We start from the raw sequence: 25,816 nt of genomic DNA, 5'->3' as shown, positions 1-25,816 counted from the left end.
GTAAGCAAAGAACTGAGTATTGTCTTGGAATGTATCCTTCTCTGTTTAATTGCGACATCCATTCTTCTAAAAGCGCTTTGTTACGTAGAGGAAATCCGTGGAACGAGATTCCAGCTTCTTTACACCTTGGCTTGTCACGACAATTCGTACGGCCTTCTACAGCACAAAAATCACCTATCACTTAATATTTTTTTATATAACTTCACTTTGCAAGCAAAATTAGGTATGTGCATGCTTTCTCCACAGCAACCACGATACCAGTACGCTTCAACACACAGACATTGCATTCACACAGACACTAAACTATGCAACACACAGACACTAAACTATTATATTAGGTGACCCTAGTATAATAGTTTAGTGTCTCCAGATGAAATAACGTCTAGAATCTGTTTGTAGGCTAAAACGGAACTCCTCAGAGAACAGAACTATACTCCTTTGTCAGGGCTCCAAGTCACGTTCATGGCACAAGTTTCGATGAGCTCTGCGGTGGTTTGGGGTCAATGGGATTCAAATTATTATATTAGGGCCACCCGTAATCTCTTACATGGCATTAATGGGATACAAATCACTGGCTTCCTTGCATAGAGTCCACTTGGATTGAGCCTTCCGAACACAGTCCGTTTGAAAATGTTTTCACCTGTGGCCGCAGAAATCTCAAGAGACAGGACATCATAGGGTTCTACCTTGCTGTTAGAGGCAGATAGCGGTTCGTTATGGTGTACGTAGCCCACAGCCGACCTTGGCCAGCTCTTCTTGTAATGGTTCCTGTCTTCTGAACCTGCTTCCGTAGTGCCGTTACGACACTGCGTGACACATTAAGCCAACGTGCCGCCTCCGCCTGCCGGGCTTCAAGTTGTCCAACGGCCCGCATCTCCAGTACTCAGGTTGACTTGCCATCCTGAGTACGGGAGATGTGGGCATCCCACTGAGCAAACTAAAAAAAAAAAAAAAAAACCCGGGAACGAACTGGTGTGGTCGCAACCCGTGTTTTTATAGGCATAAATAATTTGCGTAATGTGCAGCTCCGTAAGTGGTAGATCGATTTCTGTTGGTTACTCGGAATTTGCATGCCAGGATGCCTGTTATATCAAATATTCGCCTTCAGCGACGCCGTTCAAAATAAAATATTCATGAAAACATTTTGTTCTGTTAATTTTGTTGAGCAGTGTTGTAGCAAATGATGCAAGAAAGCAAGCTTATAAAGAATCAGCCAAAAAAAAAAAAAAAAAAACTGCACACTTAATCCTCCAAGAATTTATCTAGTTCTTCCTTGAATTTATTCAAACCACTCACTTCCACAACAATAGAAGGAAGTTTTGCAATGGGAATAAAGTTTTGTGGGTAATTTATGAAAAGATCCAGTTATAAGTTGTTTGGCAAAATTAACCACTGAGTAATGGACTGTTTCCGTAGTCAGTCCTGTATTTGATTGAAAACAGTGTGAGAGAGAGTGATCGAAGTGAAGGGAACACAGAGTAAGTAATATTTTCTATGCAATCTGTATCTAAGATGCTATAAGCAAATTTAAGTTTGATTGGAATTCGCCTGTTCAATAGATGATATAAGGAAAATGTTTGGAGGTAAATGTAGTAATGTTTCCCGTGGAAAAGCTTAGCGCCACTAATTTTAGAAGCAGTCTTATGCACTTTTTTTTTAATATTTTCCGACTCTTGAGCAAATGTGTTGCTGTTCTTGGCCTATATAGGGGCAGTATATTCAAGAATTGGCAAGCCTGTTGGGACAAATAAATGTCTTGTAAACTCAGCATTATTGAACCTATAAATGCTCCAAGTACCTTATACTCATTTTTAAAAGTTTCCAAAATATGAGGAATAAAAGAGGTGTTGGCAGAAAACAACATCCCTACTTCTTTGTGATGGGATTCGTAAATATAAATAATCAATGTATTGATTATTTATATTGTAAGGATGAAAGGATCTTTTTCTTTCTATGGTCCGCATTTGTTACCGCAGTACATTTTGAAACGCCGAAAGTCAGGTTATTGTCGCATGCCCGTTGTGAGAATTTGTAATTGCCTGGTTCAGTAGGGTGGGCAGGAGCAGGAGTGCGTAGCACACGCTTCTTGATTAGACCGGGGTTCGAGCCCGTGACCACCAAATACGGAGGATGCAGAAAGGTCAGGGAATGACCACCGCATATCCCCAGAGCAATATGGCCTTAGTTGCTAATGCTCCTAAAAAAAAAAACCAAATAACAAATAACTCAGTAGGGCGCACTGTAGACTGGAGGAAACAGCAACGTAGAGTTTAATGTTATCTGCATAATGGGCCAAGGGAACACAAGATATCACTGTGTACAACCTCCGTCCCGGGAGTTGCACACAGCGTATCTGGCGCCCCCGAAGCAGAGGGAACCCTACCATTCCTTGACGTGTTGGTTATTAGGGATGGTTGTAGGCTCAAGACCAAGGTGTTTAGAAAGCCCATGTGCCGAGGTCAATATACTCATTATACCTTGCACAAGCCAGCCAACACAAGGGTAATGTTGTCAAGGCTTTAGTAGATAGGGTGTGGTCCCACTGTAGCACCTCCGAGGACAGAGATAACAAAATCATTCGTGTCACGGCAGACCTCAAGAAATGCGACTACCCCCAGAGGGTGTTGGACAGAATTATTAGAGGAGCGGAGTCCACCCGCACTGAGCCGTTCGCCCCTGTGAGCACTGCATACATTCCCTACTGTCCGGGCCTTTCAGACCACATTGCACGAATAATTCGGGGGTGCCAGATACGCTGAGTGCAACTCCCGGGACGGAGGTTGTACACAGTGATATCTTGTGTCATAGACCCCATAACGAAAGAAGCCAACAGTGGGGTGGTATACGAAATTAAATGCCCGGATTGTGGGGTGTGTTATGTAGGTGAGACGGGACGACGACTGAAAGACCGTCTGGGGGAGCATATGAATGCAATAAAGTCCGCAAACTATGGGAAGTCTGCCGTGGCAGAACACTTCTGGGAGAAGCAACATCAAATCTCCCCGGAAGATGCTGTCATTACGGATCGTGCACAGGGGTTCTGGGACCGTAAATGGCTTGAGAGTTTATGTATTGGGGCAGCTAGCAATTCCATTAATAGAGACAAGGGTGTACGCTTACATCCCCTCTTTGAAACCGTTGTTCTTGGGCGAGATGAACGGTTTCAGCTAGCGCGCTCCCGAGCCATTTCCGGTTCCGGTGTATAAATGGAAAATTCCAAGCATATTCCCAAGGAACCATATGACGAGTGCCATGGATCTGCTATTTAAAGATGTGCCACACAGCAGAAATATGCTGTTGAGAAAGGAGACCGCTGTCTCCGAAAGCTACAGTTGTTACGGTATTTTATTAACTGTTTTTATTGCTTTTATCATCATATTTTATTTTATATATATATATTTTTATTTTATTGTAAATTAAATCACATCAGTTTTAGACTACTATATATTTTATTTCATTTTATACGCTTGTATTTTATTTTATTGTAAATAAAGTGTTTTAGTTGCAGAATTGAAATTTGTTATTTGAATACCGGCTGGCGTAAAGTCTAATTGTTCAATATGAATTGTCCCAGCCTTGTAGGCCTATTTGGAGATGTTCATACAACTCATCACTGTCAAAACTCCCATCCATTAGCTTGTCCTCATCTGTGTCTGATGATGATTCACTGTCTTCATATATTGCCTCGTCCTCAGTTCCGTCTATGGAATTTGAAATGCCACACTTCTTAAATTACTTGACAACGATCTCAAGCTTGATATTATCTCAGGATCTTTTCACCCAGGTACAAACTTCTCCTATAGTTGGTTTCTTCACTCTTCCTGCTGGTGTCAAATTGTCCCCAAAAGACTTTATCCATTGGTTCCATTCGTCTCTCATGTCAGCTTTGAAGGGTTTGTTAATGCTGACATCAAGTGGTTAGAGCTGGGATGTCAAGGTAAGAGGGCAAGTTTTGTTTTTTTGCTCTGCAGCAATCTTCTTTGTATTTTTTGTTGTGTGCCCTGAACTGATCAAGCACCAATAGGGCAGGTTTGCGTAAGAGCCCACCTGGTCTCCTGCTCCAAACTTTCTCAAACCAGATCTTCATTCCATCCAACCTTTGTCATGAACGTGGACAATCACTCCTTGAGGAATGTCTTCTTTTGGCAATGTTTTGCGTTTGAAAATCAGCATAGGAGGCAGCTTGGTTCGGTCGGCACAACAAGCTAGAACAACTGTATAATGGCTCTTTTCATGTCCACTTTTTATTATTATTATTATTATTATCTGTTTATTTCTCTTACGAGACACCCATGGACAGCACGTGGCTAGAGGGTGTGGTTACATTATATCAGTATTTACAAGCATATTTACATGAACTTATTTACAATATTTGGAGATGACAAAACACAGAATATGTGTTAATGGATTAATTGCGAATGGTTGTTAAATGCTAAATATTATTATATAAATTATTAAATTAGTCTTCTTATTATATTTGTACCTGCCGGTACACATTACCAAATATTTCTGTCCTATACATATTGTCTGTACATAGTTTCTCTGCATCTATATTTAAATTATTAAAATAATTCACAGTATTTGCTGGGAAAAATCTCCCCAGAGAGTCCAATTGAGTCAGTTGACACTTGAGACTTGGTTCTTCTCTGTTTATTCTCGGTCGTGTCATCCGAGGGCGAGTGATCACGTTTCCCACTTTCGGCGCATCTGTTCTCTCCGTTAGTAGCTTTGCCAGAGTTAAGATGTTTCTGGTTGTGATGATATACTTCCAGGGTGTGATGTCCAGATTGGCAGACAAGACTGCTCTTGAGATGGTAAACGGTTTCCCGGCGATCTTGTTTAGCCATCTGAGGAGCCAGTATTCTACTCCTAAGAAGGCCTTGATGTTGTTTTCGGGGGCCGATGACCAGATAGTCGATGCGTACAACGGAATCGGTGTAACGCATTTAAGGATGTATTGGATCATGAGATGAGGGCTTCGGAGACCGGTGAGTTCTTGTCTGGTGCTCCAGAGTGCTGCGTATGTCTTTTTCCTAATGTATTCGAAGTGAGGTATGAAGTTTAATCCTTCATCCCACTTAAGGCCAAGGTCAACATGTGCGGGAGATTTTTGGACTCTGGTATTGTTCACGAAAATCGTAATTTCATTTTTCTTCTTTTTATTGGTGAAGGTCATTTGGGCAGTTTTCTTTTCATTAAGTTTCAGGCCAATGTAGTGCAGATATTCTTCTAGTTTCCTGATTGCCTTGTTTGCTTCCTCTGATAGGTGGGGTGCAGTTTCTTGTTCTTTGGAGATTACAAAAAATTTCAAATCGTCAGCATATGTAATAAATTGCTCACAGTTTTGAGCTAAAAATGGGGCTAGTGCTATTGCGAAGAAGGTGGCGGACAATACGCCCCCTTGAGGTACTCCCCTAGAGATACAGTAAGTTGCTGTTTGTTTCCCGTTTATTGCGATAATTTGTCTTTCTTGAAGGGTGTTAGTGAGAATGCTTAAAGTGCTTCCTGAAATGAGGAAATACTCCTTGAGGATTACTGTTATAGCTGGAATTGAGACGTTGTCGAAGGCTGCTGCTACATCCAGGAAAACGATGTCCAACTGTTGTTTATTGTTTAAAGCTAGCTGTATTCGGAGTAGAGTCTCCATTAAATTTGTTATAGTCGACCTTCGAGGAAGTACAGAATGTAAGTATTCTGGCCTGTCCCCAAAGCAGTGCTGATTGACGGTGTTGAGGATTGCTTTCTCAAAAACTTTTTGCAGAGAGCATCCGATTGCGATGGGCCTGAAATCTTTACTGGTTTTAGGATTGTTTATTTTTGGAACTGGTTTTACGTAATATCTCTTCCATGTTTTCGGGATAACCCCCTCAGTTAGTATTCTTTGGAAGAGGTGGTGGAGCGGGTCGATTATGTAAGCACTACATATTTTTATCATGAATAGCGGGAACTGGTCCGGCCCGATCGTTGCTTTATTGGGGAGCGAGTTAACAGCTTCCTTTAAGTTTTCCCTGCTGATATTAATTTCACGTAATATGTTTCTAGCTCTAGTTTTGTTAGTGCCAGTGGGATCCGTCAGTTTTTCAATCATTTTCTGCATCTCGCGGATGTTTTCCTCACAATTTTTCTGCTTTTCATTCAAAGGTTTTCCGAATGTGACTTCTGTCCACTCTCTAAACAGCTGGTCCGTCATTTCTTTTTTGTTCTTTTTCTTGCTAATTATTCTCTTTCCTTTATTTAATTTTTCCTTAATAACCTCAATGTATGCTTGTCTTTTCAGTCGAATGAACTTTGCCCTTTCGCATTTATACGTTGTCCGATCAGTCGGGTGTCCAGTTCTTTTCCACTTTCGGTATAGCTTTTGCTTCTTTTTAAAAATAACTTTAACTTCTGGAGTGAACCAAGAATTCGCTCTGTGTGAGATCTTTAATATTTTCGCTGCTCCTAGACGGGCGATATTCAAGAGTAACCGCGAAATCTCGTCTGTGGCTTCTTCAGTGGACATCTTATGTAGACTTTGAAAGTTGTATCGCGCTAAGCATTGCAAGATGACCTCTGATTTAATATATTTTGTGGAAAATATCAACTTCGATTCATTACCCTGATGTGTGTCGCAGTTCTGATCGGCAGTCTGTCTTCGAAGAGCAACCTCCATTGAAAGCGCAGAGTGGTCGGAGGAAAACTGTAAGGAGTTGTCTATTAAGTTAACATCTTGCGCGTTAAAATAAATTAAATCCAGGCGTTGTAATCCTCTTGTCGCAGGTGTTGTTAATTGTTTCATTCCGAGTGCTTCTACTGTGGCGTCTAGCTCTGCTTTTGCATCTTTATTCCTCGGTAACGGCATATTCAGATCTCCTAAGATGATTGTCTCAATATTTACGTCTAAGTTTGATACCAGCCAGGTAAAGAACTCATTTCTGATCTCTCTCGTATGTTCTGGTGGCATGTAGATGAGGCAAAGCTGTACCTTGCTGTTCTCACCGGAGAATGTGGCGATAACAGCTTCAAAGTTATCTGAATTAGAGCTTTGTTCTTGCACAATCTGGAAGTCGGTTTTATATATCATCATTACTCCTCCGCCCCTTTTGATCTCTCTCCCTCTACCAATGCACTTGTAGCCTAAATTGTCTACCAGGGCGTCCAGCTGTTTATTATTTTGAAGCCACGTTTCTGTCAGACAGATAAATGAGTGTTCTGCATTTATTAGAAGACTCTGCAAGGTGTGGAGTTTATTGGATATGCTGCGAACATTTTGTAGGAAAATGGAGACTTTTGTATCTTCTTTGAAGACTGGCGAGGTGTTCATTGATTGCTATTGTTTTGCTAGGGTGTTCACTGCACTAGTAGTGGGCCTTGTCGATTGTTCTCTGTATCTTTTAACGAGGGTGCCACTGGGCCATATATTTCTGTTCAGTAGTTGGGCTTCACAATTAATGGGGCAGGAGATAGTGAAGGAGGAGTAGGCAGGGTGTCTAGTTCGTACTTGACGTACCTCAACATCGATACCAATTCCCTCAACACACATTTCTCTGATGACACCAGGAGTAATATTGGGGTTGATTCGCGACACAAATATTTTCCCTCTCGTTTGAACCGAAGTGATGTTGTACTTTTCGGCAAGGCAAGGACGATATCCTGTGGGTAACCTCGGCGAGGAAACAGGGATTTTATGCATAGGATCGCCGTTTGGTCGCGTTGCATCATGTTGCTGATTGGTAAGTAGCGGGTGGCGTTCTCTTTTAGTAGAACTTTGGTCAGCTGATTTTGATGGGAGAGTAACCATCTGTGCGTAGGTAGGTTGTTTCGGTGCATATAGCTCAATGTTGAAGAAGTGATTCTTATCTATGCAGGGTTGGCTTGCGGGTATCGCAGTGCTAGCGACAGTTGTCTCTGCTCTGTTTTCTGTCCTGCAGTCTGGACTTCTGTTCGGGAAGTTTTTAGTACTTTCCACCATTTCGGGGCGTATCTGTTCTCTGCGGGGGTCAGCTTCGTGCAATACTGTTTTTATTTCGCCTGGGAGGGTAGTCCTGAGACGAGTATCATGCTCTTTCTTTGCTTCTTTAGGATAGGTAGCAGGGCCAGCTCGTAAGTGTTCAGCTGTCTGATTATGTCGTCTGTTAATATGTTGTAGCTGTGTTAGGATGGTGTCTAGTTTCCTATCCATTACTTTCTGACTGGCAATTAGTTTCATGTTTTGTTCTCTTAGTTCGTGATTTTCCTTTTGCATGTCCTGGAGAGTTTTGAAAATGGGGAGAAGGAGTTCTTCTAGTAAGTCTTCCTGCCTCCGTGTGTCGTGGGCTAATTGGTTGTGCTTCGCTTCGTTTTTATCTTCTGTCTGAAATGCAATACAGCTCGCTTCTATAGTATGGTCTAAAATGTTACAAATATCCTGGGGGTCGTCACTTGTTTTCTTGTGTTCACATTCTTCTGGGCATGTGTCACAGCCTAAGATTTGAGCTAAGGAGTAATTTAGTTTCCCGTTACGCTCCGTTACCGTGTGGTTGCTAGCGGGCTGTGGGGAGGGGTCTTCATTTTCTGAGTCACTAGTGTCCATGATACATTGTGGCGCTTCAGTTGTTTTATTCAGTTGTTCTGTTCTATCATTTTCATTTGTGGACTTACAACTTGTGCAAATAAACTTCTTGCGTCGTTTCTGATTTAAACGCACTATATCCACTTGAGAACAGCAGCTTCCAATTATGATGCTGCACCGTGAACATTTGATCGTGTATTTATTTGCGGTCTTACAAACGCTGCACGTCAGTTCCGTTGAATCCGATGGTTGTTTTTCCATGCTGAAGGGTAAATTGTATGAGTCTGTACTAGTCAACTGAATTCTTTAATCCTCCAGGGAGGGTTGGCTGTTGTAGGAAAGCTCTTTCTGACTTTAGCTCTGGACGATGGTGCCTAATTCTTTAGCGCAGCAGGGGGTGTGTGACCTTGAGGGATACTTGCAGTGGAACGAAGATGAAATAGCAAGTGATAAACATGCAGAAAATCATTAATAAAACTTTACCTGAGCTTTAATTTCTTCTTCTGTTGGAATATTCAGATGGAGGGAGTCCTACGCTTTCTATCAGTATTAATCATATCTAGTAAATGACTAATAGGTAAGTGAAAATAGACAAGTAGACGGAGCACAAATATTACACTGCTATCATCTCCGCCACCTAGCGGAATTTTTCTTCACAGTTACAGTTTTCACCCCCTTCTTATCAACAGTTCTGTTACTTGGGACATCAAATTGAAGAAGGACTTTGTCCATATTTGCAATCTGTCCCAACTCAAACTGATGTGTCTTCCGACATTGAATGACAAAACGATGAAATTCAAGGACCTTCTGCTCATAGCTTTCAGGCATCTTTTGGGCAAATCCGGTGCGTGTACGCATGCTTAGTCCATTCCGTTTCATGAACCTGAAGCACCAATTGTGTCCTCGTTTGAAATCAGTAACTTCTTTTTCATCAGCAATTCTTCTTGCCTCATGCTGAACCATCTTTGTGAACACAGGAATTCCAATTGCCCTTTGCTCCTCAATCTATATCTTCAATTCCTCCTCTAAATTAGGCCATTTTGCTGACTTGCCTCTCATGGCCTTCTTCTGCCGTGACGTTTTCAGTAGGGTTTCTTCTTCCCGTAGCCAGTCTCGGATTGTTTTCTCAGTTGGAGGAGGACCAAACTTACGTTCAGCATCACGATTTTCATTCACTTTTGCAAACTGGATCACTTTTAACTTGAATTCAGCACTGTGCGAAAATCTTTTCTGAGCCATTTCTGGGCAGAACGTAACCTAATATACCGGTAACAAGTGCGAAACAATGAGCGCAAAGACAACAAGCGGGAAATGCAAGTAAAAAAAATCTACAACCACTGTATAAGACGCACCCAGTTTTTATACCCCAAATTTTTCGAAAAGGTGCGTCTTATACATGGGGAAATACGGTATTTTATAGCGTATCAAAAGTGTGTGAAGACCTGCAGCTTGATTGGGAATTGTTGACAGCAATTACGACTGATGGTGCAAAGAATATGGTTGGAAAAAATATTGGTTTCATCGGCCATGTTAATAAATATTTTGATTCCAAAAACATCGAAAGACCTATGCAATTTCATTGTGTTATTCACCAGCAATCGTTGTGCAGTAAATTTTTTTCTTCGAACTCAATCGTGTCGACTATAATTAGCATTGTGAATTTTATACGCAAAAACGGCCTGAACCATCGTCAGTTTAAAATTTTCTTGGAGGAAATATGGTGATTTGTTTTATCATACGGAGGTGCGATGGTTGAGTCGCTGTAATGTGTTAAAAATATTTTTTCAACTCAGAACCGAAATAGACATATTCATGAACGAAAAATTAAAACCAGTCCCAGAATTAACAGACTTTAAATGGTTTTGGGAACTTGCATTTTTAACAGATATTTGTAAACATTTCGATACATTGAATCAAAAACTTCAAAGTCGCGATCTACTTGTAAATGACCTGTTCTACAATATTAAAGCATTGCAGACAAAATTAGAATTATTTAAAAATCAAATTGAACAAAATAATTTTTTCCATTTTTTTGTGTTGTGAAAGTTTATATAATAATATGCCCAATTGTGATTTTTCTGCCGACAATTTTGTCTGAAATCTTGAATTATTGATGGAAGCATTTGTTGATCGATTTGTTGATTTCGAAAACAATAGAAAATTATTTACATTATTTCAGAATCAATTTGATGTAAATGTTTCACAAATAGATAAAAGATCTACAATTAGAAATCATAGCTCTTCAAAGTAACGATAACCTGAAAACATTATTGAAAAATTAATTAACTTTTATAAAACTTTTGACAGAAAATGAATATCCGGAATTAAAAAAATTAGCAAGAAGAATAATTTCTATTTTCGGTAGCACTTACCTATGTGAACAAACATATTCAAAAATGAAATATATAAAATCCAAACATCGATCAAGAATGACAGATGAACATTTGCAAGACTTTTTAAGATTGGGAACTTCTACTATTAAACTTAACATTTCAATTATTGCTAAATCAAAACAACTACAAACATCTCATTGATTTGCTATTTCTGTAATATCAAATGTGATTATAATAATAAAAATTGTGATTTTTAATATGACTGTCTTTATTTACAATAAATATCCCTTGTTTATAATTTTTTATAGTTTTTCTATCTTGTACACCCCGTTTGACCTGGTGAAGTCGCTAAAATTGGGTTTTTTGGTTTACAGTGTTTTTAGTCGTCAAAATTGCACCGACTCCGGCCCGCTATTTGTTATGAATTTTCTATGTGGTCCTCCGATGAAAAAGATTGGCGACCCCTGCACTAGGGGAATGAGAAAAACCCATAAAATAGAATATAACCTTATAATAAAAAATTCTTTATTCGCTAAATTTTTAAAAGGATACGATTCCGTTACAGACATCCAGAGGAATCTAACTAGAGACATTATATTTATTACATAAAACATAGAAAAACTGCATACAACAGTCACATAATACAGTACCTATTGATATAGGTCACAAGGTTATACTCCATTTTATGCGTATACCTTGTCACCGCGTTGCTGGCGTGGCCGAAGAACTGAGTGATTCTCTCAGTTGGACGAGTTGGTCGAGTTCTGTGATTGGCTGATTACTGTGAATGCGTAATTTGCCTTTCTGATTGATTGGATGCAAGTTCGCTTCTGGTTTTAGCGGTAAATGCGAAATTATCATTAGCTTTGTTCCGTCCTGTTGTTTAGTCGTTATTGCGCCATCGGTTATTGTTTAGTCGTCGCCATCATGCTGCTCTCGGATATTTTTCTCTGCTGCTTTCACTTATTCTTTTCTTTTTTTTATCTGTTATTCTGTTTTTTTTTATTTGTTATTTTTTGTTTCTTATTCCTTGTTCAATCTCAATGGAGCTTTTGGAAAGCTATAATTGAATGGTGTATGAGTGTGAATTTCATTGCTTCTGAGTACAAGTGTGGATAGTGCTGAATCCAGAGCGTTTGCATGGGGAGAATGTAAACTTCGGGGGTACATGTAGTACATTTTTTATTATTATTTAATATTTGCAACATATGTATATGTTACAAACAAATCTGTATATTTATATTTATGCATGAATATAAATATACAGATTATACATATTTATGAATGTTATAATATGAGAAAACAAAATAGTAAACAAAAGGAAATATTTATTATTTAACATCTAAATACTAATAGTCAGTTCAACAAAAACCACATTACTGACAATAATCACAGTTTAATAATATGTAAATCACCGATTGAAATTTGCAAAAAAAAAAAAAAAAAAAAAATTATAATCAAACATGCAAGTACTGTATTGTAATAATCTTATTCTTCTTTGGTTTTTTCTTTGCATGTGTATCAATAACTTCATTTATTAATTTTTCCGATAACTCATTCGGTGCCCTCTAAGCTTATCTTCGTGCGATCTTTCAATACAGTATAGATGCATATGTAATAAAAAGGATATAACATGTATTGTTTATAGGCTGCTACCAAACTGTCTTGTTTGTGGTATACAAAGGAAGAATTGGCCACAAGTAGACCCTTGCTGTGAAAAAAAAAAAAATAATAATAAAGGGAATGTGAAAACTATAAAGCGAAACTGCTGACTACTGAATTAATGGCTGTAGACTCCCCTGAAAGTCGCAGAACACTTTATAATTACAATTATAATAGCATCTGTCAGGAACCAATTCAGGCGAACCTATTCGCTGCCTCCAATCTTGTGCAAACAAAGAATTAGTGACAAGTAGACCGTTTGTGTGAAACACTATCAAGATCGTGTGAAAATAAAGGGAACCTGAAAACCATAAAACGAAAATCCGGACACTTGAAATAGTGGCTTTTAGTTACAATTTGTGCAGACAGAAATATAGCCCATTTAATTATTTTGAAAATTTCGTGTCTTTTGAATTTTAGTGATTTATTTTCGCCGTGTACCACCTAACAAGTACCACATTAGTTGATGTGAATTTTCGTGTTATGTTTATTTGACATAAATTTATTGAATTCGTGTTTTATAAAATAAAAATTACTATCCCCCCGGGGGATTTTAATACACCAGGGGTGAAATTCATCCCCAGTCACCACCTCCCCTGGATTCAACAGTGTGGATGTTTGATGAAATTGGCCGTGCGAAAAGAATGGGTCTGTAGAAAGAAAGGAGCCAATTTTTATCATCTTAAAAGGTCTGTTCGTGAACTATATCAGCCGGCACATGACGCGACTGATGAGGTCACATTCAAGTAGTTTTTTGACGATTTGATTGTTTTCGCAGTTATTGTATTAGTTGTCAGTGTAAGATTCTTTTGATAGTAGCTGGAGTGTGGGGACGGCAACACCCCAAAGGCATTTTTGTAGACATGCATGAGCAATTTTCATTGTTAAATGCACTCTAAATCGTCTAGTAATGTATGGGCGAGAAGTATCAGTTGTTGTCTGGTGTTAATTTTTGCTACTTGTTTTAAAAAATTTGCATTTATATTCACCTTTTTTGTTCCCTATTTGGCTCTGGGTGCCAAGCGAATTCGAGGTCAAGCTTTCCTTTTGCGAAATAAACAAGTGATAAGTTATTTTTAAGTTATATCGTTTACTATTAGTTCATTTATAAACCAGTTCTACACTTGAAAAGCCTCAAGTAAGAACAAAGAGGGGAAATTCACCTTTCTTCTTTATTACATATATTTCTTTATTTACTAATTAACTAACTTTTCTATCCGCTTGGCCTCCTTGCGGCACTGCTCCTGCCTCCCCGTGGCGGGGCCGGAAACCCGTGAAGGAAAGTCAACCCTCCAGGACAAAAAGGAGCTAATCGTGGATTATGACGATTATCCTGCACTTGAGCAGCCTAGGCGCTTATCTAATACTGTCATCGATGCTGATCATGAATCTAACTGTGACACAACAAAATCAAAAAGAATGCGTAAGAACCCTGAACAACCCAGAACAACAGGAATGCCATTCATTCCTTATTTTATACCTGCCAGATAAATCTATGAGTACTTTATCACCATTTCTTATACAGAAACGCTTAGAAAATGTGGCTGGCTTTCCCAAAATGCTGAGAAGACTGAGATCTGGAGACCTATTGGTTGAAACAGCGAGTCGTAAACATTCTGAAACTCTGCTGAATCTAACAACATTTGGACTATCCGTACAGATCATCCTCATGCAACATTAAACACCTCCAAGGGAGTAATTGCAGAGTGGGATCTGATCAACGTAACAGAAGCTGAAAAGGTCCAGGAACTTAAACATCAAAAAGTTTATACAAGCCAAACGCATCTCAATCAGGAAAGATGGAGATCTAATTCCCACCCGCAACATCCAACATCATCCTGACATTCGGAACACCAATATTACCTTGTAGTGTCAAAGCTGGCTATCTCAGCTGCCGAGTACGACCTTATATTCCGAATCCTATAAGATGCTACAAGTGCCAAAAATTTGGTTACTCGCAAATGGCTTGTAGAGGAGGTCCAAACTGTGGTTCCAAAGAACATTCGCAAACAGACTGTGATGCTAAAACATCGTACTGTCTTAATTACAAAGGCGCACATCCAGCCTATTCAAAATCATGCGATCTCTGGAAAACAGGTAAAAAAAAAAAAAAAAATCCAGAAGTACAGGGTAGAACGAAAAGCTTTCATACCAAGAGGCTAAAAAACAAATTATGCTTAATGCACTTAAAAACACATATGTAGCAGCGATGCAAAAATATCAGACAACGGCTACACAAACGGAAGTATCAGTTCCCCCAACCATATCGATTGCAGATTGGGCCCGATCTATACTGTCATCGTCGTTTGTTTTTGTTGTTGTTTGTTATTTGGTTTTTAGGAGCATTAGCAACTAAGGCCATATTGCAACTAAGGCCAAAGCAGGCTGGAACGTATGTCCAGCCCCGTTTGCCAGATGGCCTTCCTTGGCTTCTCCTCACAGGTAAAGTGTAAAGTGTATCTAGGGTCAAACGGCACCAGGGGTTTCCCCCATCTCCGCGTAGTTTACTTTGTGTGGCGATACAGTTCACTGTAAAGGCCAGAGATTTAAAAGTGTATGGATCTTGAAATGTGTGGTGTAATGTACCGTTGTTCTTCTGGCCATTTAGCCTCCAGGCCCCTGCTGAGGCCTGACGTTGCCCCACTTTCGCCCCGTGGAGGCAGACCAGGTACCTAGTAATTTGCATTTACTCTGGCAGGTCCTGCCACCTATTTTCCTAAGATTTCAATGGCAAGAACCTAATTAAATAAAAAATAAAAGAAAATAAATAATAATAATATAAAATAAATAAATAGAAAAAAAAAATAAATAAAAATAAAATAAAATAATTTTTTCACGTTGTATGTTGATCACATACATGTTTCCCGGTTTGAAGGGTTTCGTTTGAGAATTTAATGGCCGGGGAGAGGGCGAAATAATTTAAAGAAGCTAGAATTTTGGTGTGGGTCTTGCGCTGGCATACAGATAGAGAGGGGAGGAGACTGAAGGCTGGGGGGGATAGCTAGGAAAGATTGGGGTCAATAGAGTAGACAACCCCAGCATGTGCCAGTGGGGCATGCCCATGCCCCACCAGAGAGAAAGATGTGAGATGGCAGGGGGGAGGAAACAAGCAGGCTGTCGCCTCCCCCTCTGCCAGGGGAGGTAGGAAAGTGTGCCTGGCAAGGGAGCCGGCACAGGTCGCCGTATGGCCTGGCGGCAGCATGTCGGCTTGAGTCAGGTCCTTTCTGTGGTTGTCACTTGGCAGCAGGACAGGTGCCTTAGTCAGGTCCATAGTTGTGGGTATTTAGTCCAGTCTGTGGTTACTTATGTCTCTGTCTGGAGTCATGGTCATTAGTTGTTGGATCCTGGGTCCATTTGTTGGATCAGAGTTTGTCGAGTCCGGGTGTAGTATCCTGTCCGTAGTTGTCACTTAGCACCAGGACAGGTCCATTAGTCAGGTCTGTGGTTGCGGGTGTTTGGTCCAGTATGTGATTACTTCAGTTTATGCTGTTTCTTCCTGGGATGCAATCCCTTTGTGGATTGTCTTGATGGTGACTGTCCATGCACCTTATATGGTTGTTTGCAAAGTCATATATTGTGGGCCTGAGAATCGCTATTGTGGCTGTGGGGGCGGAAGAGTATGCCTTCTGTCAAAAAGATCTTGTGCAAAGTTTGCCAGTGCTTTGTAGCTGTGCTCCTCCTTCGGTAAGCGTTCCTCTTGATTCTCTGGTACATAATGTAATTCTGTAATTAGTCGGCATCGGAGGTCTTCATAAAGCTTGCAATGGTACATTAAATGCTCCCACGTTTCCACTAAGCCACAATGACAAAGGGCGGTGTTGCTCAGTCCAAAGGTCATCAGTTTGAATCTGATGGCGCCGTGGCCAGTTAGGAGGTACGTGGCCAGCAATCCTGGGGAGAGCCAACTTGGGTATACGGCCGAGACAGTTGGGAGGAATTTTCGCGTTATTTGCCCTTTTGTTGAGTTTGGCCACTGTGTTTGCCAGGTTTGCTGGAGATGTACAGTTAGTCTTCTTTTCTCTATTTTCGGTTCGCTGGCTACATTTAATGTGAAATTTAGGCAGGTATCCAGTATGCCTCTGGAAAGGCTGTAGAGGAGTCCACTGCGTATCACTTCCAGTCCAAGGGGAGGGCACCTGAAGCGCGTGTGTACTCACTGTGTTGCAAGCTCGTGAGATAGTCAGCAAGATGTACCTCTGTATGGTTTCTAGTTTTCTTTTATTAGTTGCAGTGGTTGCTTTCTTGTACCAGACCCCCGAGGCATAGAGGATGACTGGCAGGAACACAGTTTTGTGAAAAAGAGCAAGGGTTTTCTTCTTTATGCCCCAGTCCTTGCGGGTGATTCTTGCAATTAGTGACGAGTAATTTCTGATTTTATTTCTGAGATAGTTAAGGTGGGGGTGAAGGATAGGTTTCTATCAAGGACAACCCCGAGAAATTTTATTTCTGTGGTCAGCTTGACGGTGGTTCCTTGTACTTTTATTTGGGGGGGGGGGGGTCTCCTGGTGTCCAGGGTTCCCCGAAGTAGGATGGAGCTTGTCTTAATGGATGATATCTTCAGGTTATTTTCGTCAACTCATTGTTGCAGAGTGGCGAGTGCCCGGTTTGCTGTGTTTTCCAGCTGTGCCCTGGAGTTTTCTGCCAATGTCAGGACAAAGCCATCCGCATACGGCTGGGAGGCTGCATTTCCGAGGTTGAGGAATCCGTCCAGGACCACGTTCCAGAGCAGTGGGCCCAGGACGGAGCCCTGTGGGCATCCTCTGTAGATGTGTCTGGTTATTATACAGTAAGGAGCAGTGACTTTTACTGACCTGTCGCACAGGTAACTGCTGATGCAATTGTATAGATTACTTGGGAATTTGGCCTCACGGAGCCTGCTGAGGACGCTTGGCCACCAGAGGGTGTCGAACGCCCCGGCAAAGTCAACCGCGATGGCAAGAAAGAATTTGCGGTCTGTTTCTAGGGCAGCATCATCAACGCTGCAACATCATCGTCCGGTGGTGGAGTATCCTTTTCGAAATCCAAATTGTTTGGGTGACTCTAGGCCTGCGTTTCTATAGTGCTTCTCTATCCTGTTTCGCAGGAGGATGTTCAAGAAAAAAAATCAAATTATTAGTTTAAGGTTGCCCGTAATTAAATACATTAACCCGTATTTGTGTCTGTAAATTGCGTATGTTCTATGGTCGATTTGCCTGTTTTGTTGGACGAAAAAAACCCATTTACTGGGGAGAAAAACCTTGCTATCTACGCCTGAGACCGACTAACTCAGCCACGGAGTGAAAAAAGCCCATTAAAGTTCCTCGCGTCATCGACGGGATTCGAACCCAGGCTTTTTCCACCCAGTTTGGGGAGGACGGTGACGATACCACTGTGCTACGCGCACAGACTAGGATGTTCAAGAAGCTTGCTGAGAACTGTCTGGTGCGCTATCGGGCGATAGGACCCTGGGAGGTCCTGCCTCTTCGTGGGATTCTTCAAGATTAGCCCGCCGGGATGGTGTCCACTGCTTTCTTGATGATCTCTGGCTCTAGGAGATCGTCCCCTGGGGACTTGTTGTTTCTCAGCTTGGCCGCCGCGATCTCCAGCTCAATCTTTGTGAAAGGTTCCTTAATTTGCTGGGTTGTGTATATGCTGCTCTGTTGGCAGAGCAGTACTTCTTCTGGCGTAGTGGGATCAATGTGCTCCGGAAACAGCATCCAAAATATTGTTGACTGTTTCGTGCCACATATTTGTGAACCCTCCTTGCGGTTTCCTGTTTGCTGGGACTACTCTGGGGAGCCTGTTTGTAGTCACCCGATAGACCACTCTCCAGGGTTTGTCATTTCCTGTCGTGGAAACTAGGTGCTCCCATGTACGTTGTTTTCTTTCTCTGATTTTGCTGTGTATTGATTCATTGCGGTACGGTATCGTTGCTGGAGCGCCTCTACTTCTGCAATAGGCCAATCAAGTCTAGCCCGCTGGAATTTTTTCGACAGGTGTTTGCTACCTGCCTTAGTTGCTGGAGCTCAGGGTTCCACCAGGTTACCGCCCCCGGAGATGGTTTCTTTCTTTTGATAGATTTGTCCGCCGCTTCTGTGATAAGTCTCACCAGTTTTGCTTGGTGTTGGTCTGGGGTTGTCTCTTCTGTGTTGAATGTGTGGGCAGCCACCCGTATGGTTTGTTGGAATTTGGGCCAGTCTGCTTTTCCTATGGCGTATCTGTGCTGTCTGGGAGTTGTGCTTCTGGTTATTGTTCGGCTTAGTTGGAAGGTTATTGCTCTGTGGTCCGATGTTGTCCAGTTTTCCGTTACTGTCCAGGCTGTGATGTGATCAGTGACGGATCTTGTGGCAAGGGTGACATCAATTGTTGTTTCCCACATAGTGCTGGAGAATGTTGGGAGGTTGTTTGGCTGGTTAAGTATATTATAGCAACTGTTTGTGAGGTACTCTTCCAGACGCTGCCCGTTCACGCCTCTCCGTCCTGGTGTTTCGCTATACCATGCCGGTGAGCGGCAGTTTACGTCTGTGCCTACAATTATTTTGGCGTTTGGAAATTCTGTGTGCATGGTCTGTAGGTAGTTAATAGTTGGGAGGATATCTTCCCCCAGTCGACTGTATATTGAGACAGCGTAAAATTCCCCTAGTGCGGTGAATATGTGGGCACACGCAGCCCAGGGGAGGCAGCAGTTAGTATTAGTATTAGTACTATCCAGATGACCTTTGATAGTAACGGCCGCATGGTGCAAGAAAGCCTATGGCTTATGCTGCACCAGCCAAAAAAAAAAAAAAAAAAAAAAAAAAAAAATTAAAAAAAATAAATCCGAACAAAACAATGATAAAAACAAAAAAATAAAAATAAATAACTAAATAATAATAATTAATAAAATAAAAAATAAATAAAAAGGAAATTAAACCTATCATCCTATGTGCTTCCCTTACCCGAAAGTACAAAGTTGATAGTTTGGTCACTGTGTAATCCGGATTTCTAACTAGGATGGCTGCCCACGGGGTTTCAGCATCAGTATGCACAATCTTGTATTGCAGGGGGTATCCTCTGACCTCTTTGCTGTGTGTATACGGCTCTTGCACGAGCATAATGTCGACATTTTCTTTGTTGGCCTTTTTTACCAACTGGGCGTTAACCGCCCTAGACCTTTGCTCGTTGAGCTGTGTGAACTGAACTTTTAGTTGTTTATACTGTTTAGGGCGTGCTTCCATAGTCGAGTCTTGTTTGGTATACTCCCTTGCCTTTATGTATACAGGGCACTTGTTGTCACGGATTGAATGGTCTGCCTGGATTTTGTGCGCCTTGCAGTTTGCACATGTTGGTGGATCCTCTCTCTTAGGGCATGTCTTAAATTCGTGTCCTACTTCAGCACAGTGCCCACATGTTGGTTGCGTTTGAGCGCATGTGTGGATGGTGTGTCCGAAGCGGCCACACCGGAAGCATTTGGGGACTGTCACGTGTTCATTGTATTGATGACTGCCCCAGTTTATGAACACTCTGTTGTGTTTGTTTATAGTATTCCAGGCCGCAGGCGAAAGCTCAACCACCCAGTTTATGGCGCTACCTATTCGCGATTTGGATTGATACCTCGGATTTATAAGTGACGCTGGATCTACCTCCGAGTGTTCTTGCTGGAGGTTTCTCATATACAGTTTTTCTACAGGAGGTTTCTCATATACAGATTGTGCCTATGGGGAGCTTGAGTGCTGGGAGCACATGTATGAATGCACCCATTATGAGGACCTCAGGTGCAGACTGATCACTGCAATACACTACCTCCCCAAGAACTTGGAATCACATCTATTGGACTCACTAGAGGAATACAGGGAGCTAAAGGAATATGCCCAAAAACTATTTGGTAGGCGTAAAACACTGATAGCCATCTACAGAAGAAGATAAAAATAAAAAATAATAAAATAAAATAAATAAATAAATAAAAAGAGACACAGAACACGCGTGGAGAGGACTCAAGGAGAACCTCCCTCAGGAACCTGCTCACTACTAATCATCAAAAACCAGCGATCGCAAGAATAACGCCATGGAGATGCGGATCCTCCCATGATGAAGAGAACCACAGCCATTGCTAACAGACTAACAACGGACCTGACCAGTGTTCATAGCTGAGGACAAATCTGGATACCAAACGCTACCAATGACAGAGAAGACCGACGAAGATAGAGAAACTCCAAGTTGGTGCCTCAACGGAGCCATATTGGCTCAAGGCTCTGCACTCTCTTGTGCAGTGCAATTCTTTTACTCCCACACCCGGCAGGGGAGGGAGGTGACGGCTTGCTGTCTCCTCTCTTCCCTGCCACACCATTCCTTACCTCTGGTGGGGCATGGGCATGCCTCACTGAATAATTGGGGGTCACCTACCCTATCGACCCTCTTCTTCCTATTTCACCCCCCCAGCCTTCACTCTCCCCTCCCAGCACTTTCTCTTGCACAGTGTATAGCCCTACACGTCCAAATTTAAAATACACCAAAAAAAATTTCGCCCAACCTTTTAGGCACTTCAGAAACAGGCCTTCAGCGTCAAACCCCATATTAGCGCTTTAATGTAAGTGAATTAAAATCAACCGCGGTCGTTCCAATTTTATTTTAGGTCCTAGCCACTAAAATCCCAGGAAAGTAAGTGGCAGGACCTGCCAGAGTACAATTGACTCAATGGTAACACCCGGCTAGCCTCCACGTGGCGAGGTATGGGCAACGTCGGGTCCCATTAGGGGCCTGGCGGCCAATAAGCTGGATAAACAATGGGCACAACATATAACACTACTCATGACCCACACACTTCTAAATCTCTGGCTTTGACAGGGTACTGTCACCGATACATAGAACATTCGCGGAGATGGGAGAAATCCCTGGAGCTGCTAGACCCTCAATATACCTCATACCTCATATACAGTTCTTCTCGAAGAGCTGTTGGCGTGAGGTCTTTGTCCGTGTTGAATATAATTATACTAGGCCCTCTTTTGGGGGGGGGGGCGTGGCCCCCAGGCCGAGAGTTTGTATTCTCGGATTGGCTATTATTTTTTGGGCATCTTCCTGCGTATGCGTTTCGATTATTATGCCTGTGTTGCGCGTTTTCCGTACTGTGGTCTTGAGATCCTCTGATAGTTTTGTCATTACTGAGGCGTGCTCCTCTGTGGAAGTTGGTCTGAGGATGACCAAATTCGGCCTTGGGAGTATTGTCTTCCGTCTGGGTGCCGGTTGGAGTGTCGTCTCTGATGGTTCCTGAGTTCTGGTCCTCAGCGCTTGAGCGTATGTGGAGGCGCGCTGTGACGTCTGGTTTGCCCCACATTTCATGTATGCTTGTAATCGCGAGGTCGCTCTTTCACATTCGACATGTAATGACCCTCCGCAATGCACACAGTGCAACTCTACTCTTACAATGAAACATATTCTTGTTGAGTGTATTTTGTATACCACTGCCCGCCAAGTCTCATTTAGCTTTCCTCCAAATCTTAAAGAACCTCTGACACTCTACCACATCATAGGTAACAATGCTAATCTGCTGGAATTTTTCCACTTTATTAAACAGATAAAATTATACCACAGTTTTTGACTGATGTCATAACAGTCACTATGCATGTGTAACATTCATAACGTTGATTAGTGCAATATGGCTCAAGTCGACCTTGCACCAAAAAACAACAACAGCTCCCTATTTCTTTTTCTTCGTTTCAGCTCCAACATATTGCGATGTCACCCATAATCTCGAGTATTACCAATCATAAAAATCAGCAAAAAACAAAAAAGCTTAAAACTTTAATTTGATTACACTAATACGATGTAGTATAATGTAATACAAAATATTATTACAGTATTAGGCAAGAAAATGAAGATTGTACATTTTGCATAGATTGCACGGTGTAGTAAGATAAATTTATAAATCACGTATATTCAGTATATATACATGTTTCAGTATATATTGAGTACTGTATATATACATATTTTGTGTTTCTCTGTTAAGAAACGCATGAAATCTAAGGAAGTGTATCCAGTTGACATAGATGGACAATGCAATGTTGAGTCAGTTTGGTCTGACATAAGCATGGGGAAAGCAAAAATGAGGGTAGGAGTTTGTTATAGGCCTAATGACTCTGTGAGTACAATGAACAATTATACAGAGAAATAGAGTGGGCAGTTGTTTGTTTGTTATTTTGGTTTTTAGGAGCATTACCAACTAAGGCCATATTGCTCCGGGGGATATGCGGTGGTCTTTTCCTGACCTTTCCTCATCCTCCGTATTTGGTGGTCACGGGCTTCAATCTAATCAAGAAGCGTGTGTTACGTACTGCTGCTCCTGCCCACCTGGCTATGGAGGCACCAGTGGGCCAGTAAATCAGAGTGTCTTATAATGGGGGATTTTAACTTCCGAGATATAGTCTGCAACTAGTGAGTTGGTCACTCGCAAACTAGAAGGGCTTTTGTGGATTTATTAGATGATTGTTTTCTGGAGCAGCATGTTAGTTATTCAACAAGAGGGAGTACCACTCTTGTTATGATTATCAGCAGTAATTATTCATGCATTAAGAATTTACAGATAAAGGACCCACTAGATAGCAGTGATCGCAGTGTACTGATGTGGGATTTACTTAAAGATATACCTACCATCAAGGGTATACCTACCATGAAGGATTTTTGCTTTCGTAAAAGTGACTACAGAGGTCTCAGATTTTTTAGGTTCTATAGGGTGTCTCAAAAATATTGGTACAGATGTTTAGGGGAGGTAGGTAACATCTAAAGGAATGTGAATCGCATAGGAACTCATAACCGGAAACGTCACCGTAAGTTGGTACACGGCGCTGTTCACCAGTTCGCGAGAGGGAAAATTTCTGGTTTACTCATTCTAGCAGTAGTCGGGGCACGAAGAGCATGCATCGATATACGAACTGTGAGCTGGCAGACATGCACCTAGTGCAGTGGTGGCCAACCTTTTACATACCATCCGCCAATTTTTTCACATACGAGTTCAGATGCGCCATACAACTCAAGCACCTTTTCTTCCTTCTTACGTTCATGGTTGGGGTTGGAAAATAGGGATAGGGGTAGGATATGCTTGGCTTAGGGGAGGAAAAAGAATAACTCAAACACGCAACTAAATTAAATAATGTACGCCAGTTCAAAAGAGACATGTTTATTGAAGCACCAATCCACAATAGTGAGAGATGATCTCTTGGACGAGAGGGCGATCGCTGTCGTGGAACCCGCTGATGGTGCTACAGCTGCCGGAGAGTCTCGTTTGGTGAAGATAGCTCTGTACCACAGTTGTTGGATGTGATGAGAGAGAGAGAGCTCTGAGCGAGATGGAGCACCTAGAACGAGATCAGGTTGGAACTTGGAGTCGTCTTTTCTCTCTGCTCGCTAGAAGGAGTCCATAAAAGTATGTTTATGAACATAATTAACATTTTTAAATGATTTAATTATTGTATGTAAAACAATTTCTATTACAGCACATAAACATTACTTACCATTAATGAGACTTTTGAGCCTGTTTGGATTTCGCCAGTCTTTCAATGTTTGGTGTTAAATTTGTTACTGAGAGCAGCAGAGAATTCTTCAAATTTGAATCAGTCATTTGCGACCTCGTTTTGCTTTTGATCAATTTCGCGGATGAAAATGCTTGTTCACATCTGTATGTCGTTCCGAAACGACATATATAATTTTTTGCAAATTTTCTTAGTTCTGGGAAATGGTCACAGGGTAATGAACGCCAGAAAATAATCGTGTTAGAAGCATTTTGATCTGAAAAAAGCTCATCAAATTTCATTTTTAATAATGAATTTGTTTTTAAATCAATAAGTTCCATTTGTATATTACTAGGCATCTCAATTTTGTTTTGTTCACAAAGTAAAAATGGGTTTATAAATGCGAGCATGTAGTTTTTTTCTCTAGCCAAATCATGAAAACGACTTTCAAATGACACTCGCAATAACTTGATTTTTTCAAGATATATGGTCCAATTGCTATCATCCACACCACATTCATTTTGCTCTTTCAAATGTGGAAATTGACTTAAATCCTGATTTTCTAACTGAGAGATGAACAATTTTAATTTCATTTTAAATGAATTGATGCTATTTACTATGCTAGGAAATAATTTATTCATGCCTTGTAGTTTCGAATTTAGATCATTGAGATGACTAGTAACATCAACTAATAATGCCAAATCAAATAGCCAGTTGTTATCTAATAATAAGGTTCTTTCATCAGGTAATTCATTATCCTGTTCTAAAAAATTATAAACAGCATTTTTCAATTTCCAAAATCTACTCAAAACATGCTCTCCAGAAAGCCAGCGCACCTCACAATGAAGGACAAGTTCACCATATTCCAAATCTAACAACTCACAATATTCTCTGAATTTTCGTCTGCTTAAAGCTCTTGCTCTAATTTTATTCACAAATTTCACAACCGGTAACATAACATGCTGCATATTTAAAGTTTTTCCACACAGTGCCTCTTGGTGTACAATGCAGTGATATTTTAGTACAGGAAGATTTAGAAAAATTTCAAGCAAAGTGTAGTGCCATTGGCTTTACCTATCATTGACGGCGCTCCGTAAGTACACAAACTGATGAGTTTACTATAATCTAATTTTAGATTTTTAGGCATGATTTTACTTTTTAAAATATGTCTGATCCTCTTGTTTTACCATGCAATGACTCCAGACTGGCAAGTTCTTCAAAGACATTAAAATTATCATCAATTCCTCTTATAAAAATGCTTAACTAGGCTACACCACATATGTCCATTGATTCATCCAAAGCTAGAGAAAAGAAAGTAAAAGAATGGACAAGATCTTCCAGTTGCTGAGATACATCCTGAGAGAGTTCCTCGATACATCTCGTAACTGTCTGCCTTGATATAGCAATTTCGTCTGCTTTCCTTTCAATACCTTTATTACCAAGATGGCGTGCAAATATTTGGAGACAAGGCTTAACAATCTCTTCTCCGTCAGAAAAAGGTTTCTTTTTTTTTCGCCAATACTAAAGCAATTTCATAGGACGCTTCTATCATCGCCAAGTCTTCGCAACTTACTTTAGCAAATATATTTTGTCTTCTTCTGATTTCTTCCTTTTTCTTAGTCACATATTCTTTTCGTAGCTTAGACCCAAGAACGAGCTTCATTTTACCTTCTATGTTAGTTTGATGCTGTGATTTATAGTGTCTATTAAGATCATGTCTTTTATTATGTGAAAGAGTACTGTACTTTCACAAACAATGCAAAACGGTTTTCCTGATGAACTTGCTGTAAATAACAACTAATTTTCCCACTGTTCATTAAATTCACGTTTAA

General features: G+C 41.0%; 1 protein-coding gene across 1 annotated transcript; it reads right to left on the bottom strand.

Annotated features, from left to right (window-relative positions):
- Window positions 1-23,989: 23,989 nt before the first annotated feature.
- On the bottom strand, window positions 23,990-24,952 carry LOC150086830 (general transcription factor II-I repeat domain-containing protein 2-like). The gene has a single exon (XM_090372287.1). It carries the CDS (start codon window positions 24,950-24,952, stop codon window positions 23,990-23,992), a length of 963 nt encoding a protein of 320 aa, XP_090228413.1.
- Window positions 24,953-25,816: the final 864 nt, after the last annotated feature.

This window comes from Mastigoproctus giganteus, chromosome 4 (genome assembly GCF_048544385.1).
Source record: "Mastigoproctus giganteus isolate SK-2022 chromosome 4, ASM4854438v1, whole genome shotgun sequence".
Taxonomy (NCBI): domain Eukaryota; kingdom Metazoa; phylum Arthropoda; class Arachnida; order Uropygi; family Thelyphonidae; genus Mastigoproctus; species Mastigoproctus giganteus.
The sequence above is the reverse complement of the archived record's forward strand: the minus strand, read 5'-3'. Positions and strand labels throughout refer to the sequence as shown.